This window comes from Zosterops lateralis, assembly GCF_965231275.1.
Source record: "Zosterops lateralis genome assembly, chromosome: Z".
Classification (NCBI taxonomy): Eukaryota; Metazoa; Chordata; class Aves; order Passeriformes; family Zosteropidae; genus Zosterops; species Zosterops lateralis.
In genome coordinates this window covers 10,460,349-10,475,262 of record NC_139800.1, presented here as the reverse complement: position 1 = coordinate 10,475,262, position 14,914 = coordinate 10,460,349, and the positions used below count along the sequence as shown (strand labels likewise).

At 36.2% G+C, this 14,914-nt stretch overlaps 1 protein-coding gene across 4 annotated transcripts in view; it reads left to right on the top strand.

Annotated features, from left to right (window-relative positions):
- The window catches only part of KIF2A (kinesin family member 2A), a 56,242-nt gene that overhangs the window by 20,656 nt on the left and 20,672 nt on the right, over nt 1-14,914 (top strand). For 2 of the 4 annotated variants that reach the window (XM_083884517.1, XM_083884516.1), the window contains exons 2-9: nt 2,142-2,236; nt 3,482-3,601; nt 4,054-4,108; nt 6,166-6,231; nt 6,846-6,946; nt 9,341-9,436; nt 10,197-10,251; nt 13,230-13,392. In XM_083884517.1, the coding sequence (XP_083740643.1) occupies nt 2,142-2,236; nt 3,482-3,601; nt 4,054-4,108; nt 6,166-6,231; nt 6,846-6,946; nt 9,341-9,436; nt 10,197-10,251; nt 13,230-13,392 (751 nt within the window). Of the gene's footprint in view, nt 1-2,141; nt 2,237-3,481; nt 3,602-4,053; nt 4,109-6,165; nt 6,289-6,845; nt 6,947-9,340; nt 9,437-10,196; nt 10,252-13,229; nt 13,393-14,914 lie in introns of all 4 variants that reach the window. The other 2 variants (XM_083884515.1, XM_083884514.1) reach the window with 1 other exon arrangement.

The following is a 14,914-nucleotide window of genomic DNA, read 5'->3' as shown; positions in this document are numbered from 1 at the left end:
TGTAATATTGTATAGAATATGTTTTACTAAACATATATTTTTCATGCATTGTTTTTCTCTTGGTTCTGAATTGACAGCTGGGCCAGGCCTTAAAAAAGCAGCAGAAGATTATACCAATGTAAACTTAAATTCCCAGTTCCCAGAGTTTTTGTGTCCTTGCAGCCTGGTCTCAGCACACTCTTTGCAGAAGAGACAGGAGTGACATTTCTGTGGGAAGACAGCAGCTTCTGTTGCTACTTTGCTGAAGGACCAGATAGCTCATTGAAGCAGTTCTACAACAGTGTTCTTGCACAGAATTAAGTCCCTAGAGGTTATTAAATGCTGAAATATTAATGGAGAGATGTATTCAGGGTGGTGAGGATGGCAGTCAGAAAGCACAAATGGAAGGGTTTGTTCAGAAAAAGCATGGGTCAGGGAAGTGAAAACAAGAGAATGCCAGAGGACAGAAACCATGTGAAGCAAAAAGGGGCAAGAAGGGGAGGCTTTTTATTTAGAATGTTAAAAAACTACTTAACCTGCTTTAGCACGGGAGTGACAGTTGTGCTTTGGGCCAGGAGAAGCGCGGAGGCTGTAAGTGCACGTGTAATGTGTGTTGCCAGTGAGGCAAGTGCTGCAGATGTGGAAGTGATGCTGCCCAGGGCTGCTCTGCGAGATCCCCGAGCGCTGCCCCTCGCCTGGGCTGCAGCTGGTCTCTCCTCCACACCCTGTGTGACCGTGCAGGGACTTGCTGTTACCTTCCGTGATGCCCCCCTGTATTCTCCCTCCTTGCTGAATCTTAACTAGATGTGAAAGTTTAGGCAGCCTTTGTAATAAGAGAAATAATAATGGTATACATTTGTTACTCTCACTGGTAGCTGAGTAATTTGGGATATCACTCAAGGTTTTTCTGTTCCTCTGCAGGCCCTAGAATGCTTAGACTGTAAAAACCCTTTTTTTTGTTTGTTTTTGGAAAAGTGTCAAATTGTGACTGAGTTGGCTAAAACAAAAAGTCGAAACAATCAATGGAGCAGAAAACTGAAGGGGATTTGTGGAGCCAATATCTTTAGAAAAGAAGAGAAAGTGCAAGGCAGAGAATGCCCAGACTGAACCGTGTGCCAGTTGTGCTGTGTTTGACCCTGAGCAGGTGCCCAGCAGCAGCAGCAGCATATGCACAACTGCTCCAGGGTGGTCATTGATTCTTTGGGAGCTGCACGTAGTCCTGGGAGGTGGCTCGTGGCAGGTGGAGCAAAGGATTGCTTCTTCATAGTGTGGACCCTTGTTACAGGAGGATGTGTGAGGAGCAGTTCCTTTGGATTCGTGCTCTTTAGAAACCTCAGTTCTTGGTACTTTAGGGCAGAACATGGATGTGAAATCAATGTGACACTTGGATCTTGATCCTTTTGTGTCAGTGCATGGCTGTCCTGCTCTTCCAGTTGCACTTCTGTGCTGAGCAGAGGAAAGAGGACATAAAAAAATTGCAGCGTACTATATATTTTAGAAGAAAAGTCCTTATTCCTACCAAAAATTTACTAGTTTTATCTTACTCTGTGGGGGCTTGCTTCCTTTGGGTCTTGCACTGGAAAAGTCAATGCAAAAGCACCTTAACTCAAGCTCAGCAGTCTCTGTAAGTAGCTGTTTCTGAAAGAATGGTTTGTGTTGTTCCAGGCAGTTTAATTTTAGTTGGACTACCTCCTGATTGGTGCCTATAGAAAATGAGTATCAGAACACAATTTCAAAGGGCTTAATTACAGTGTTGAGATGTGTAATGCTGTATCAGCCCAGATCAGGGGGACAAACAAGTCCTTGTGAAGTGCACCAAAGGGGTCTTTAACACCTGTGGCAATCTTCTGGTATTGGAGTTTTCTCAAGGAGAGAGAGAGTCTAAGTGGTGTGGCTTTCCTGAGAGGTTCTGTTTACTTACCACTCAATTTTCTGTTCATTGTGCTTTTCACTTGGATGCCACTGTCCCATAGAGCCTCTGCTGGTGGGTCAGGTCTGAACCACTTCACACTGTGTGGCCTGCAGTCACCTTCTATTTGTCACCTCATTTTTTTCAGCCATCTTCTTCCTACCCTCTCTGTGTATCTCAGTGCAGGGATGAAAATAGGTTCTGGAAATTTTTTCCACCAGTTAATAAATGATCACTTGTGTTTGCTTTCTAGGCCGAATTCACCAAGCTATGGTAACATCTCTAAATGAAGATAATGAAAGTGTAACTGTTGAATGGATTGAAAATGGGGATACTAAAGGGAAAGAGGTAAACTTATTTATTTAGAACTTTAAAAAACAAAACGTGTAATCTATATGAATATTACTTGGAATTTGCACTGGAAACAAAAATGAGACATAAATCTTAATTTACTTCATGATTCTTTGGTTACAGACTGTTTTGTACAGAAAGTGTTGAGCAAATTCAGTTTTCTGTTGTAAATTTGAATTTCTGTGCTCTGTGTCATAGCTTTTCAGCAGTTGTTTTCACCTATTGATTTTGAACCAGATTACAAAGGCTGACTTTATTACCCAATTTTTACAAATAGAAAAATCAAATTTTTAAGAGGGAGAATGACACACAGTTCAGACAGGAAAGTAGGAGAGCTAAACTAGAAATTTTCTTTTGTTTGTATTCTTGATGAATTTAACTGCCAGTTTGTTTGCTTATTCCCTTATTCTTGGCAGCCATTTTCCAGCCTTGCTTTCCTTATGAAACTCTGTCTTTTTGTGCAGCATTTTACTACTGCATCTTCCTTTAAATTTTGGACCATGTTAGCCAGTTTCAGTTTTGGAGAAGTATATCAGAAATAATTGTGCTTTACACTTTACTGAATTTATGAAAACACAGGAAAAAGAAAAAAAAAAAAGCCATGAGAAAGTCCTGGAGATTTCATTTGCTGAAGACGCACAGGATCTATATGGGACTGAGGTTTTTGAAAGTTTCAGCCAAGAGAAATAGTCTATGGAGACCAAAACTCTTCAACATTTTTACAAAATCATATTTTTAAGATCCTGCCCCTCTTCCCTTACATTTTACAGCGGTTTGGATAACACTCTGTAATACTTTAGAAGAAAATAAGTGATAAATTTAGCATGGTTTCAGCCATGTTTTGATTTTTTTGGGTCTTTGCTATTTGTTCCTTTTGCATTGTCTGGGAAATGTAAGATAACTGAGATCTTCTTTTTGTTTTACAGAATGTCTTACATATTTTGCAGTAATTATTCAAGCTATCGTAGTAATATCAGCTACTTCTCTTTTAGTTTGATCGCCTTACAAAACTATACTATCTATTGGTCATTTTTAACTCATCCCTTTACTCAATTACATGTTTTCAAATAATACAAAGACCAAAGATTAGCCTATTTTTAGTGAACAGAAAATAATTCAGATCTTAGAATGAACAAATTGTGGAGTAAAAACATCAAATATATTTACTGTTTATTGTCTAACATAACAGGAGACAGAGGATTTATGTCAAGTGTCATTAATGTGTTTTATGCTTTTTCACAGATTGATTTAGAGAGCATATTTTCACTTAACCCAGACCTTGCACCTGATGAAGATATTGAACCTAATGCAGAGACACTACCACCACCTGCTTCATCAGCCAAAGTAAACAAAATTGTGAAGGTTGGTACTATCTATGCACCAGGTTCATGGTAACTTTACAGTAGCTCTATACATGATGCTATGCTGGAATTTTTAACCTAACTTTTGTGTCTGTGGTGCTATTTCATAACTGTTCTTTTATTTTCCTTTTCTTTTTCCTTTTCTGTAGTGAATAGGGATTTCTAATGTTTTTAAGAACAGGTTTGGTAGTCAGGGAGTTGGGAACTAATGTTTATATAACTAAATGTCTCAATGAAGGACAAATAAAAGGTTTTGGAGTTTTCTGAAACATTACATACAGTTCAATCAGCCTTCACCTTTTCCCTTTTCATGGTAGAATTTGGCAGTAATAAGATCTATTTTGTTCGTGTTGTGTTATTTTCATTGACTGGAAAGAAGCAGAAATGAGTGGGGCTGCAGTTTATGCTTTCAATAATAAGGTGATCAAATAAGAGAGACTTCTTTCTTTATAGAGTCGACGAACTGTGTTGCCTTCTAAGAATGAGCCTCCTGCCAGAGATAATAGAGGTAAATGTTATCTCTTTCCATTTCAGTGAAATAAAAAATACAGTAGCATTTTAACCTCATGTGTGTCTAGTATTCCTTAATAGTTTTGTGTTTCTTATTTGGTATTTATGCCTGTGACATGTAAAAGATATGGTATATAATTCCTAGAATTATTCCTATGTATACTTAGGAATTCATACTGTACAAATAGTATTTATATGCAAGTTTAAGCAATCTATCGTTATAAAAGTTAAGCTGAATTAACTGGTGGTGCAAAAATTTCAAGATCATTAATTATGCAATGTTAATTAATGCATGGACTTTTCATGTATAAGTGTCCTCAGCTTATTTGAATGTTTCAATATACACTAAGTAGTGAACATTGAATTCTTTACATTTTAGATTTTTTAACTTTTTTTTGTCAACAGCCTGTTGTTTTGTAACAGTCTGTGTGTGAACAGTCATAAGAATATACGAATAATTAAGTCCTACAGGGGTTTTTTAATCCCTCTACAGTTAATAGTTAAAAAAACTGAAAAAAATTGCTGAAATACCACTGGAGAAAAGGTGAAAAGTATGTATTGAAGGAATACAGTTGTAATGCATCTGTAACCTGTGAAAGAATAGTTAATGCTTGTTGTTTCCATTTTCTCTCCTATGTTCAACTTAACTAATTTGTACTGGTGATGGTGGTGGTGATGATGATGATGATTCTTCTTCCAAACATTAGTCTACTAACATTTCTTCAGACTAGATTCCAGTCCATCTGTTTAAACTTGGAAAACAAGTGGGCTCGCGTATCTTTGCAAATAATCCGACTCTTCTGATTGGGACCACTTTTGCCCTTCTGCCATTTGGCTCTGAGGGTATTAAGCAGATGGAAAATACAAGAGTGTTTTGGGGTTTTTTTCCTACCTAGTGTTTAAATATGTCTTACTGATGGACTATTGTCACATCCATACATTTTGTCACCTGTAGTAAATTACCTGTTTGGTATGAAATAACCCTGTAACTTGTATTTTAATGAGTACCATGCCTCTTACTATTCACTGTTGGCCTAGATACTTTTCTTTTTGCCCTTCTAATTCAGCTTTTCTCAGCACAGTATCTTATTTTGTGTTATCAATTTATACTGTAAGCCAGATCTGCTATGATATGTGGAGTGATCTGGGCATTTGTCTTGTCTGTCCTGTTCAAACCCTGTTTATGTAGTTGTTTCTGTGTTACACAGTGAGCTGGCCTTTACTTGGAGTCTCATCTCTGGCAACTGATCAAAGCTGATGCCTTCACTTTCGTACTCTTCTGACACACTCTGTCACAAGTGTGTGCAGGAAATGGGCCAGCTGAAGCAGAGCTGATCGAAGCAACTATTTGAAAAACAATTTAAAGCATTCAGCTCTATCACACATGTGAGCATGCTCACCACTCCCACTGCATTCACTGGAAAAAGACATCACAGTATCTTCAGAAACTGGCATTCTTAGCACATATAGAATCAATGCACACGTTTAGACATATTGATTGTATCTGTATCCCTTCTGGTATAGAGGCAAAAAGGCTTGTTTCTCCACTTACACACTGTGCTGTACTTCGCTGGCTTTAATTTCTACTGCATTGCTCCTCCAGTGATCATAGGCTCAGTGGGGTTGGAGCATTTTGTAGAATTTAGAGAATGTGAAACAGTAGGGCTTTTCTTCTTACTATTTTTTCGGGTATAATTGCAATATAAATAAAATTGAAACACTTTATTCTTCAGGATTGCATGTATATCTCCAAGTAAACACTTCATTCTGTGCTCACAGTAAGTTGTACTAATTCTGTGGTATTTAAAAATATGCACATGCAGCATTGGTACTTAATAATCATGTTGTGTTAGTGTACAGCGCTAGGATAAAAAAGTGTGCATACCAGATATTTTTATTAATAGACTTTCTATGAATGTGGCTCCTCCTCATCCACAGTAAATTGTTGTGTTTAGAAAGGAGCCTCATTTTATCTCATCTTAACAAGGCATTTCAGAAATGGGTAGAAAGGTTACTCCTCCATGTCCAGATGAGCTTTTTGCTTTTCCTTTGCAGTGGTTGGTTCTGCACGTGCACGACCTACTCAGCTTCCCGAGCAGTCTGCCTCCTCTCAACAGAATGGTAGTGTTTCAGATATATCTCCAGTTCAAGCTGCAAAAAAGGAATTTGGACCCCCTTGTATGTAAACCGTGTATCAAGGACTCATTCATTCTGGGCATTACATGTACATTCTCTTGGATTATGTTGTTATCCATAAATGACAAGTGGTCTACATGCTCAGTTGCCTCTGAGCTCTCTCTTGAGGAGCTTTTCAGAAAGCTGTGGCTAAACATATGTTCATTTTCATTGTAATTGTACTAGTATTTGGAATTTGATTTTTCTTTATTTTTCTTTTAACATGGTGGTGTTGTTTAGCTTCTTTTTGTTTCCAATTTTTTTTTTGTTTTGTCTGGGCTTACTTTTGATTCAAACCAAGAGATCACATGTATCTGTCCAAATATTTTTTCAAGGTCATATATTTTGGTTTGTGTTATTATTGTCCCATTCCCATGACATTTTTCTAATAAATCTTATGTATTTTAGAAATTTAAATGCTGTAGTAATTCGATACTAATCAGATTTGCTTGAAAATATGATTGATAGTTGATGCATTCTAATTATTGATACATTAATTTAATTGAAGTTTGCAGTGTAAATGTGGAAAGTATTTTAAAATTGCATCTTTTTTCTTTAAGCACGTAGAAAATCAAACTGTGTAAAAGAGGTTGAAAAATTGCAAGAGAAGCGTGAAAAAAGAAGGTTACAGCAGCAAGAACTTAGAGAAAAGAGAGCTCAGGTTAGTATTTTAAGCTCAACTGGAAATCATATGTCAGCAAGAGAAATTTGCAAAATTGTGGTTTTTTCAGTCTTTAATAATTTTTATGAAGTCAGATAATCTTGAAATTAAGTGTTTTCATTTAGTATACAAATTTGACAAATATTTTTGTGTTTGGTAGGATTGCTCTCATAACTGGTACTTCAGATGGTTTTCCCCCTCTTTTTCCTTCCTAAAGAAATCATTGATTTCAGTTGCTGTCTTGCTGCATATTTGTCAGAGAACAACTACTGATGACAGCTGTTTCTTAGGAAAAATGTATTTTTGACAATAACCAACCTTTTGACTTTTAGAAAGGTCTATTATTCTACAGGAGGTAATAAAACATAATGATAAATTATTCATTATGATCTATGATGCTTTATAGGTATTTTCAAGGCTCAAATTTTAACAGTGACTTCTAATGTTTCTTTCTTTAAACTAGTCTGTACATTTATAATTTCATCATGGAAGCAGGTTGGCAACCAGTTGTTAAAAACTTGAGTGAAAGAAATGAAGTTGCTAATCCTTTGAGAAAAAAACCTCTTAATATTAAATGACTTTCTGTCACCATGGTGTAAAAGCTTTAGCAAAGCTAGGAGTGTAATCTTGTTGGCAGCTGTGTGGGTATATCTTAGTCTCTAAAGAGGTAGTACCAGTCTGCTGCTGACATGAGAATTACCACCATCAAGTAAATCATTCATACAATTTACTTGTCATGGTTTAATGATGTTTCCAACTTGACCTAAAATCACCTATGTTAAATTTGTGTTTTATAATTTACATCCATTTACACAAAACATTAATATGGTCTTTATGTGTGAGGAATGACCATTTAAGGTTTTATGCATCAAAATACTTTGAAGTGGTGTTACTTGTAAAATTTTATTGCTCCTGCAAGCACTCCTCTTCCATCTGAGTCTTAAACTTCTGTATGAGGAAGTTGTTGTGAAATGCAACAGATTCACCAAGCACTGACTTCTAGTACGCAAGACCTTTAAACAAGGCTTGAAGAATATTAGGTAAATGCTTTCTCCATGATAAACAATACTCTTTTCTGAATGTTATGAAAAAAACATTTTGTGAAGACTTACTGTCAGCAGTTTTTAGTTCAGCGTAGTCAGTGTGAATGACATCAAGGTACAATCAGCTTCTGATCACCAGGACATTTTTTTCTGAGGTGAGGATTGGCTGTGTCACAGGTGCAAAGTGTAAGATGACTCCCTTTCAGCTTAGTAACCCCAATCCAGTGCTTTTTGAGAGTATCTACACTGTGTCCACAGTGTGGACAGAAATGTGATTCAGAAATTTTACATCATGTGAGGGTAGCCATGCAACACTTAGTAGGATCTGAGCACCAGAGCTGGCCAGGATTGGCATCAGTAGCATGTCCTGAAGTGTTGTAAAACAGGTATTTGCAGGGAGAAGTGATGGGAAGTTGTTTAATCAGTTCTGCAGAAAACAGGGTTTTCTCAGGCTCAGCCTGTCGGTGCTTCATGCATATCCTCTTGCATATCCATTCACTCTGGGACTGATGGCTCCAGGTTATCTTCTGTTATCTTCTTGTTGTCATGGGCTCAGCTGTCCTGGCTGTGTTTACCGCCTTGCTGGTGGGGTGAGGATGAAAAAAGGACTTTGCTGTGTAAGTGCTACTCAGGAGTAGCCAAAACATCAATGCATTATCAACCCTGTTTCCAGCACAAATCTGAAACAGAGCTGCATACCACATTCTTCTATGGAAAAAGTTAACTCTATCCCAGCCAAAACCATCACAGCTTGGATGTAGCCTATTGAGTATCCTTGGGATTGCTTCTGCTTTGCTGAGGGTCTGGGACCCTTGGAAGAGTTTGCAATACATCCAAATATGTATAAATTTACACAGGACCACTAGTTAGCTACTTTAACTGACTTATATCCAGCAGGATTGTGTTTAGAGCAGCTGTGGTTCCTGCTCTTTCCTCTAATGTGTGTTGTACCTGTGTAGTGGAGTATCTGTGCATCTGTCAGTGCCATATTTGAGATAAGAAGTGTTGACTATGTGTTTCTTCAGTGTGAATGTGCTGGCAAAGGCAGGAGTAATTTCTCTTTCTTGAGTGGACTATTAATGAGTCCTCAATTAATAAATATTTTCTATTTTATGCCAACCAAAATGACATGGGAAGCATGTAATTGTTTCCTTTATGATCAGTAAATTAGCTTCATCAGAGTGGAAAAAGGCATTAAACTTACATTAAACTTGCAAGAAACATTTCTGGTGTTTTGGAGAAAAAAATAAGATTTCAGTTAATGTGTATTTTTTTAATAGATGATTAATTTAGGCCTTTTCTGGAAACAAAAAAGGTATAATAGAAATTCTGTTTGCTTACTTTTTCCTAGGATGTTGATGCTACAAACCCAAATTATGAAATTATGTGTATGATAAGAGATTTCAGGGGAAGTTTGGATTATAGACCACTAACAACTGCAGATCCTGTAAGTATGCCAGCAACATGGAAATGTGTTATCCTTCTATGGTTTTGCTGTGTGTTCTCATTTTTTTTTTCAATGTATGCTTCTATCTATTAATGCAAAAAATAGGTATTTTAATATATATTAGTATTCAGTATGACATGGGTTTATTTTCCTGGTAATTTGTTGATACTGAAATTGAGTATGTTTTGGAAGTCCTAGTTTACTAAACTATTGTTAAGTTATTTAAATATCTTTTTACTCTTAAATTATGCCAATATATACTACTAAGTAGTCACTCAGCCCCTGTATGGTAAATTTTCCTGGGATGCTAAGGGAAGCACACACAAAACCATGAAACTTGCCTGAAAAACCTTCTTCAACATAATGATTACTATTTGATTTTTGAAGGGGTTGTGGTCTTTTTGTTTGCAGACATGTCAAAGGAGTGGAATTCTTAAATGATTGATATTGTCAAATTCCATGGAAATCAGAGATTTCTGTCAATAGCATATTAATCCTTTAAAGCTGGGCTTGCTTGCATAGTCCAATAGAACCTGTTGGATTAGATCACTGCCTGCAGGGAGTTTTGTTAACTTGTGGTTCTCCCTTTTGGGTTCTTGGCTACTCTGCAGGCACAAGGGGTTTTTATCTGTTCAGATGACTCACTGTCTTGGGAATTTCTCTTTGTTTAAATGATTGGTTATTTAATTCAAAAAGAGAAGTCAAATAAAGTTAGATATTTTGTAACTGGAATTGGTCACTGAAAGACTTTCCTTTGCAGATTGATGAGCACAGGATTTGTGTTTGTGTACGAAAACGACCACTCAATAAAAAAGGTATGATTATTGAAGATTTTGTTAATTTCTTTATTTGAGAAGCTGCTTCTGATAGTAACATTATTTGTGTTAAACAATTCTAGAATTGCTGATCAAAGATCTCTTATATTAGACAGTTTGTGTGATGAACCTAGAAAATTCATAGACTTGTCAATACCTGGGAGAAAAGTAGTTTACCTGCCACAATTTTATGTATTAGGAGTTGAGGCACAGGAAGAGTGCATTTTTTTCCCAAGGTCATCTAGGATGTATCTAGTTGTTCTGGAAGTGAATTCTACTGTAATCTCTTCAGTATTCTTACAATATATTAGGATCACTGTTATTTGAAAGTGTCCTTCAAGTGCCCTACTGAGCAGAGAATTGCACAATGAAAACTTTCATACATGTTTTTGTAGATATATTTTTATACTTCTAAGTGGTCTTGAATCAAGGAAGTATCTTATGACATGGTTGGTGCTTAAACATGTCCAAGACATCCTCGCAGGGCTAGTGGATTACAGGCAAACAGAAGACTTGTACACCCTGGAGTTGTTGTTCAGGGCTGGCAAAGTTACCCTACAGCATTTCAAATGCCACTAACAAACTGTTAGGTAGTAGAAGAACTCCTTAATGACTTTTTTATTTTGTGTGATGAGTGTTTGAAGTATTTTTCTTACTGCCTACTCATCAGACTAGAGTCTGATTCAAAAAAATAAAACCAAACAGCAAAAAACTATTCAGCTTTCAATTCCAGTATTCCAGTTAAATCTCAATCTTCCTAGTAAGTTCTTTTACTTTCAGTGGGAATTTAGGAACACAAATGCCTACTGGATTGCAGCCTGTCTGAATCCAGTGCTGCAGGATGTCTTTCCTTCTCTTTCTCTTATATTCTGTTCAGCTGAAGGACTCAAATGAGCATCACTCTGATGCTGAAGCAACATGGAATGACATGTTTTTTGTACTGAAAGAAGTACACATTTAGGATTATCTGAAGCATACCCAGAGGAAAATGGGAGAAATGTTTTCCCTTTCCCATACATATGTTGATACCAGTATATAGTTAGGTTTTGTTTTATTTTTCCCCTTTACATTGCTGCTTCTCTGTCTTCTTTTCATTTTTACTTTTACCGTTTGGAAAAATGTCACTTTCTACCTGTGCTGAAAGTAGACAAAGTCAAATTGTAGTAAATGAAAACAAGTTATTATGGGACATGAGTTGGGATTCAGAAGTAGGAACTGATTTGAAAGTTGCATATCTTTGGTGTTAGTGGTTGGGAGCTATTAAAAAAGTAGATCAGAGGTGTTCGTAGAAAGATGAATGTCTAGGTAAAAATGAGGTTGATACTTGAAGCTGTTTGGCATTTTTAAGAATAAACTGTAGTAAAAAAGGTGTTAACTACATACTCTATGGAGGGGATGATAATCTAATACCCACATGATACAATCTCCTAAAAACACTCAGTTCATAAGACACAGTATTTCTCATAAAATCACAGAAAAGCATAGAAGAATTAAAGATGCTAGACTGTAACCCTATGGTTAGAAAAAAATAAAATTAATTTGTTTTGTCATCTCAAAATGCAGAATTATCACCAAAAACATTAGGTGTTCTCAGCATCAATTGTTCTGTAGATTGACTTTGCAGGAAGTGTTCAAAGTAGCACTTTGAGATTTTAGTTCAGTGACTTGTATTTATAATTGTGAAATGTATGATGGGCTTCAGAGACACTATTCCTGATTTTCATCAGCAAAGAATGCAGGTTCTCATACCCAATAACTGGGAGGAAGTAAATGTCTTACTCCAAACATTTTTTTTAAGAAAAATCCTCTTCTGACTGGGTAATGGAAAAAGTTCTTGCTGCAAAGGATTGTCCATCATACATTTCTTTGTGTCACTGTTCCTTACTTTTTATCTGCTATTGCTGTAGAATAATTGCATTTCATTTTATTGCAGTCAAAACTATTGAAAAGTTGATTATATTTTGACTGGAATGTGCATTTCCATTGGTGTGTAATGTAATGCAATGCAATGGTAACCATTGTACTGTTTGATCAGGATATTAACTCATGAAAAGTTTTTCATCTGATTGTATAAAGTCATCAAATTCTTGAACTGCATGCCTTAAGAAATTTTACATAGAGATGCAAGTAGGACACATTAGTGAATCCTGACTGTACACATAAAGGGTCTTTATTTTTGTGCATATTATGGATCACTGGGTTCTCTGTTTTGCTGACTCATATACCATACAACAATTAGCAGTAAATTGCAGTGCTGTATAGTAATTATAATCTAGGATCTCACGGTTGAAGTCACAGTGATAGGAAGGATCATTAAAATTTTCAGCTTATTCTGCTTACAAGATAATCTTTAGAAAGGGTTTTACTTTAGAGGAATTATATATATTAAAGATATATGTATACTGTAGGTTCCAGGAGGAGTACACAAATGAAAATGCCAGTGAGGAATGAAAGCAAAATTTAAAGAAAATATCACGATAAAATTTTAAAATAAAATAAAATGTGTTATCATAAGGATGTTAATTTCTTTGTGTTTTCAAGTTTGACAGTCTAACCAGTATAGTACAAGAATCTAGTTTCTCCACTAGAGAAGACATTTATAAAATCTCAAAGGATATGGCAGTGAGCTGTAGAAGACTATATAATCACTGAGGAATGAGACCTCAAATCCATGAAAAGTGTTATAGAAGACATGACAAGTTACAGTGAAAGTGCTGTAATTAATGATCATAGTCTTTCTAAACAGCTTTCTATCTCTCTTTAATTTCTAGCAATTAGTAGGATAGGATGACTAGATTTCCAAAATGAAATCTCTTGCTTAGCAGATTACTGTCTAGGCATCAGAAGCCCAAATCCATTGCAGTGTTGTTACTTGGAGGAGCTGTGTTATCTGAGATTTTATAAGAGTGTAAACAATTTGAAAATGTAAAAAATAATGATGTGTTGTTAGTTAAATATATATTTCACTTATTTTATAGAAACTTTAATGAAAGACCTTGATGTAATAACAATTCCTAGTAAAGATGTTGTGATGGTACATGAACCAAAACAAAAGGTGGATTTAACAAGGTACCTAGAAAACCAAACTTTTCGTTTTGATTATGCCTTTGATGACACGGCTCCTAATGAAATGGTTTACAGGTATGTGTATACGCTTTCTTTTGGTGAATCTTTTTTCTCATGTTTTTTCCATACTAATAACTGTTACACTTACGTTGGTCTTAGACTTTATTCCTATTCTCTGTGTTAGCAGATGGTATATTGCTACCTCCATTCTTTTACCTGTTTACATTTGTTTTAACTCTTTATCCCTAATTATTCACCTGCAATGTCATTTCCATCTCTGTTGGCCTCAGTCCTACTCCCAGTCCTCCTCCAAGCCCTGCTGCATTCCAGGCTCTAGCAAGTATTGCCTGCCTCCTCAGCTGCTGATTACTTGAGCCACGTAATCAGTTCTCCATTTGCTTCCAGGTTATTGTCTTATTATTAGTGTGTGTGCAGCACCTGAGAAATGTGAGTCATGGCTTTTGGTCATCAGGAAACCTGGAAGAAAAGGAGAGCCCTAGCACTAAAGAGCTTGCAGTATGAATATAGGATAAATAAGAGATGGAAACAAATCAGTAGAGGATGAGAAAAGAGTACCAATAAAGTGAGAGAGTGTATATTGCAGTATTACCGAGATACCTGAGCTAACTTGTCTTCTGGAATCTCTCTGATGTAATGTGGAAGTGTTTGGAGATGAGTTATCTTGCTGAAAACACCAAATCTTTCTAATTTAAAAACAAACAGCAACAAAGACCCGTATCCTCTTTTAGGCCCAAGGTGTTTGGATTTCCATTTTGTTCTTGGTTCTTATGTTTCAGTTCCACTGTTGGTATGGAATAATTCACACAACACTTTTAAAAGCCTGTTTAGAAGTAGCTATTTCCCTTGAACAAGTAACTAAATGAAGTACATACAGTAGTGGGCAAGGTTAGACTCTGTGACATAATCTTGGTCAGAATCTTAGTATGCATCTAAATACTGTGGAGTTTTTTGCAGGAAATATTGGTACTAAAAAGGAATTTGGTGAAGATAATTTTTCTTATGCTTGGGAAGTGCCTCCCATAGTCTTAAAGAGTATTGACAGAGAAATATCTTATTTTCTGTTTGTAATCCACAACTAGAAAGTGAAAATGAGGATCATGCCCTGATTGATAGTGGATAACAAAAAAAAGTCATAGTAAAAGAATTCTTAAAGGATTGTGAAAATAAAAACTCCTGTCTTCTGCTTGTTATAATTAGAGATGGGAGTGAAAGGAAAATCTAACAAAAGAGTTGTAAACAGCAAAGCTGTGTCCTTGGAGATTACTGTCATTGCTGGTTGTCTGCTGGTAGCATCTTTCCTTTCCTTGATACTGAAGAGCTGTGGGAGAGCCAGGTGCTTGATGATGCATGAAATAGTTCTCTTGCTTGACAATCCATTCTTCTAATCTCCCTCCTTTCTTTATTTATCTGTGTGAACACAGTGTTTAATGTGAGGGGTGGTTTTGGTATACAATGTTGTGGTTTTGTACTGAGTTTTTATTAGTTATGTAATACCTTAATGGTAATACAGGAATATATTTTAAGATTATTGTAGTCATATTGAAACAGTAGATCTCTAGTCTTTCTCCTTTTTCCC